Genomic DNA, 4,866 nt, shown 5'->3' with positions numbered 1-4,866 from the left:
TTCCCATTTCTTTATCATCTTTACAGAATGCTGGATATGTTACAGGACTACATCTGACTTGTATTCTGACTTTGTTTTTATCCTCCTATCCAGGTCATGTGATGGTAAATGGACCAACCACACCCATCCCAGTCAAGGCTAAGCCTTCCTCCATTGACCCTGTCATCCCTCCTGGCATTTTGGGTATGTCAATCAAAAGTAATTCAGCCAATCGCAATGCATACTTTACATTATCACACATCATTATGCTGCTTGCCCAGTTACTCCTGAGTCACATTCTTTATTCACCGATCAAAATCAGATTTTACACTTTGCCAGAGCTTTAACAGCACTGTGCAGTGGTGCTTTACCAATGAAATAATTTTAAAAAGCTGTTTTTACAGCGTAGTTCTGTGTGCAGGGCAAAGTGTCAGCAGTGACTGATAATTTAAAACTATTTTTAAAAGTGTGCCCCCAGACGTTGCTACCATAATAATGTCACAATGCATTGTCCTTATTGTATTTATTACACTTGGACCGATTTAGCAAGGCACTGCTATTGAAGGGTTAGGGGTTTCATTTGCCCTCCGGTACCCAAGCTAAAAATGTAAACACTTGTGGATCCGTATGGCACTTTGTATAAAAGCACCCCCCGGATGATAAATGGGCTGTCGAACAGGCCGATAGCTGTAGGCGTAAAGGCATTCCTGAACGGCTCAGTTTGGCACTCAGGGAGGAAAGGCCTCAGAGTGCACGGCTGAGCGGGGAGAACAGCGGTGAGGGGGTGCTCTTCATTGTTTGTGAAGGCAGAAGTTCTCTGCGTCTCACCCTGCTCTGCACCAGCACCCCTGGAGTCTCGCAGGAAAGGCCAACGGCCAAGCTGGGCTCTGGGATGAGCTTGTAGAGCCACTTAAAGTCTCTGGAGTGGATTCTTCAGCACCCCACTCTAACTATAGCATCCGAGTAAACTTTGCAAGGTTGAACCAAGGCTGGAATACAAAAATAATCCTTTTAAATAAAAACTAGATGTGCTCGGTTTTAAAAAAGTATTAAAATATGTAAATAAATTGGCTTTTTTCACTTGATGTCACAGCCTGTCTCTGTGGCGTTTTGAAATGATGCACTTTTTGTCCTTTCCCACTGCGCTCCTAGCTTTATTTTTTGTTTGGGATGCAAACTGGCATGAATTTCTGCAGCTGCGCCTTTTGACAGCAACAAAATAGTCAGCTGTATCAACCTGACATGTTTATCAGCACCCTGTTCTGCCTCAGCACATACCCCAGCATGCCCAGTAAACACGAATTTATAACAAAATAATGGAATAATATGACTCCTAATCAGGCATAACTAATCAAATCTGACATCTAAAAACCATGCGCAGTGGAACGGAAGGGAGTAGAATGGAACAGCATAATCGGCGGCGTTTGTGTACGTCTGCATGTGAGTGACTGAGTGTGTGTCTCTGTGCGTACCCACCACTTGTCTACTTATGCAAATCTTGTGTTGACAACTCTTTTCCCCACCTTTGGATTGCAGCCAGCACACATGCATTTACTCTCAAGCACGTACTCTATAGGCAGACGCCCTTTGTGTACATGCCCCCACTTCCCTACTGTAAGCAGCTGATGAAATAGTTGTACAGTATGCAGCCCGGGGACGCACACAGCATACCTAAAGCCCAGTAATGAGATTTGTAATGTGCTTATATCCTTTCTTTCATTTGACAGAGGGATTGAAAGAAGAGAGGGATTAGGCCTGTATTATCACACTCTGTGGAGGGAGGGGCTGGGGCATGGAAGCAGAAATGGGTTATGACAGAAGCAGCGAGGGTTTGGGCAGAATATGTAGAGAGAATGCTTATATGGACATAGTGGCAGGCAGGGGACATATGAATAATCATAGATACATGGGGAAAGAGGGAGTAGGAAGGACTATTACTGTGCACCACCCACAGAATAGAGAAGAGCAAAGATCAGAACGACATCGTCACGTCTCAAAACATCACCTCGACAGATGAGGAGGAAGAGGAAGCCCAACAAGCAAAACTAGTCTTGAGGAGTTCCCTCCACACTGAGGAGAGAAGGCAGACGGAACGTGTTAAATACTGAAAGGCTATTATTTTCTAATTAGGATTTGTAGTCCAAAACGGTCCCTGGGAAGGCTGATTGTAGTCACATCATCGATAGTGTAGAAGTACACCTTGTTCCAATTACTGTCAGGATTTATTGAATGGAGGACATCTAGAGGTTAGTCACCAGACGCCCGTGGGCTAGCTTGAGGAAGAAGGACATAAAAATGACCGACTACCTTCCTCTTCCCAGTTGTGCGCTGTTTTTCCATTCTTAGGATTAGAGTAGACAGGTAGTCTCTAGCACAATATGCCAATTTGCACAATGGACTTTATTAATATAGTTTCTATTCTTTTTTTCTTTTGCTGCCCAGTAGTTCTTGATGCTTTCATTAGCCACCTTCAAACATCAAGGACAGTTTATTTTGTAGCTTTTGTTTAGTTTGAAAATTCATTTCCAGGTAGCTTAAAAGGAGTCAAAAAGAGTCTTAACTTTGGCTTTCTGAAACCTCAAGATACTCTGGGTGTGTGCACTGCAAGGTAACTTTTTTTTCTTCTTTGTTCTTCTTTGTACAATTTCTTCCTTTCAGTTTGTTTGTTTAATGCCTCCCAGACAACTGTGCCAAAAGCCAATTCTGCTCTTGAACTGTACTGCCAGTCAACCGTTGTTCAGCCGGCTGTATTTCAGCAGTGTTGTGGTAAATAGCAGACAATAACTAAATGCAAATTTAAATTGCCCTCTATATCTATCAAAAATGTATAGTCCAGGGATTTCTAAGTATCCAGGAGCCGCTGCTCATCGTTGCTCACGGGAGAAAAAGCAGAAACATGCAGGCGGAGGTGAGAGCAAGCAGCAAAAGTGTCTGCACAGGCTCTACATTTGTCTTACAGCTCATTAACAAATCTGCCTGCCTTTAACCTGCACCGGCTTAATTGATTGGCTGTTCCCGCACACCTGACTTTAATAAAGCGCTGATTAGTAGGACCATCAGGATCTGACAATTAACAGATTCCTAAACACAGAGATACAAGACATTTAACAGGCTTCTCGGGCGCTGGTGCCGGCTCAGGACAGCGACGAGGCAAGCTGTTATTACTCTGAGATTGTCTTCTACGCAAATTGCAAATGAAGAAGTAGCTCTGAGCACTGCTGCTCGCTTTATCTATCCTCATCGGCTGGTGGTGTAAAGCGGGAGGGGAAACGTGTGAAAGGGGACCAGACAGGTGAGAATGTCAAGGGAGAGGTACGAAATGGCACCAGCCCAGGGGGAGGAGTGGAGGGAGGGTGACGAGGCCAGAGAGAGAGAGAGAGAGAGAGAGAGAGAGAGAGAGAGAGAGAGAGAGAGAGAGAGAGAAGAGAGAGAGAGAGGAGAGAGAGAGAGAGATAGAGAGAGAGAGAGAGAGAGAGAGAGAGAGAGTAGTGATGTGTGTGTGGGTCAATTGTCCTGGGACTTGTATCTCTTTAGTGTTTTTTTGTTTCTCTGTGTAAGATAGGACACACACACTAAACACTGTGACCGCGTTTCTTTAGGAACTATACCATGCATAGGCGGTTGTTTAGTCCCTGTAGTCCCAGTGCAGATGCCCTCATTTCTTCTCTATTGTCTCAACGAGTGGTAAAAACATAGAAAGCAAGTTTGTAAGGCAGCGTGAGTGTGAAAAATGGAAGGAGGGCTTTGAATATAAATCCTGTTTCTGTGTGTAGACGTGTGGTGTGTTCCCCAGTCTGGCGTATTATACACAGATCTTGATAAGTTCAAAGTGTCTGCATCTATTTGCTACGGCAGTGTGATTTTCACAGAGCTCATCTAGCCTGTGTGTTTACGTGAACTCATTTTGTGTCTCTTTTAGAGTGGTGTGTGTGTGTGTGTGTGGTGTGTGTGTGTGTGGTGTGTGTGTGTGTGTGTGTGTGTGTGTGTGTGTTTCGTTTTGCTCATGCTGGCCTAAGAGACAATTATAGCAGAGATCATTTGTTTTCAGGGATGAGGTACAACAGTAAAAGGTCAAGAGTGAATATTCAGCTATGCAGAGGAGGGGGGGGGGCACAGGGTTGGAGGACAACTAAGCAGACTGATAGTACCTTATTAACTAGTCTAATTGATTGATGATTGCACACACAGCGGCAAAAATAGATCCCAATTCCACTTCCAATATCTGAATGCCTCTGGTAGTGCTGGTGTTTAATTGCCCGGCGTGGAGAGGAAAGAGCGATGAGCAAAGAGGGTTAGATTAGGAGAGAGGGTTGTTATTGCAGCCGCCATAGAGCAAGGTCTCTGCGATGTGGAACTTGTTTGTTTTGAGGACTATTTAGCTTTTATGAAGTGGAAATACCAGCATTTGTCTCAGGGATTCCACCGTGATTGTGTCTTTATTCCTACTCGTGGAGTCCATTTTGATAGTGTACATGACTTTTGAAGTCTTGTAACACACTCATGTGAAGTCAACATGTCCCACAGTCTTCCTCCTGGGTTCCTTTGGGGAGTGGATCCGTCTTCATGGATATTGCTTTATGTGATTCACTTGTTTCTACTTCCTCTGCGAGCTTGGATTACTCTTGTCTTAATTTTAGCCGCGCCATGGCTCCAGGGATGGTTATGTCGATCCACCACTATGGTCCAGACTGAAATATCTATAGGATGGACTGCCATGAAATTAAGTAGACATTTGTGATCTATAGGCAATGAGTCCGACCGGGTTGGTGATCCCCTGTCATTTTATCTAGCGGCACCAGCATGTCAATCTTCAGTAATCCATTAAAATATCTTAATATCAACTGGGTGGATTGGACTCATTTTGGTTTCCAGGGGATGAATCCTCAT

At 44.2% G+C, this 4,866-nt stretch overlaps 1 protein-coding gene across 1 annotated transcript in view; it reads left to right on the top strand.

The window, feature by feature from the left end:
• pcxb (pyruvate carboxylase b) overlaps window positions 1–4,866 on the top strand; it is a 280,578-nt gene that overhangs the window by 210,590 nt on the left and 65,122 nt on the right. Inside the window, exon 14 of the mRNA XM_032511564.1 lies at window positions 94–183. Coding sequence (XP_032367455.1) covers window positions 94–183 — 90 coding nt within the window. The remainder of the gene's footprint in view (window positions 1–93; window positions 184–4,866) is intronic.

This window comes from Etheostoma spectabile, unplaced genomic scaffold, assembly GCF_008692095.1.
Source record: "Etheostoma spectabile isolate EspeVRDwgs_2016 unplaced genomic scaffold, UIUC_Espe_1.0 scaffold394, whole genome shotgun sequence".
Lineage (NCBI taxonomy): Eukaryota > Metazoa > Chordata > Actinopteri > Perciformes > Percidae > Etheostoma > Etheostoma spectabile.
Note: the sequence above shows the minus strand (reverse complement) of the source record. Positions and strands in the feature narration are given on the sequence as shown.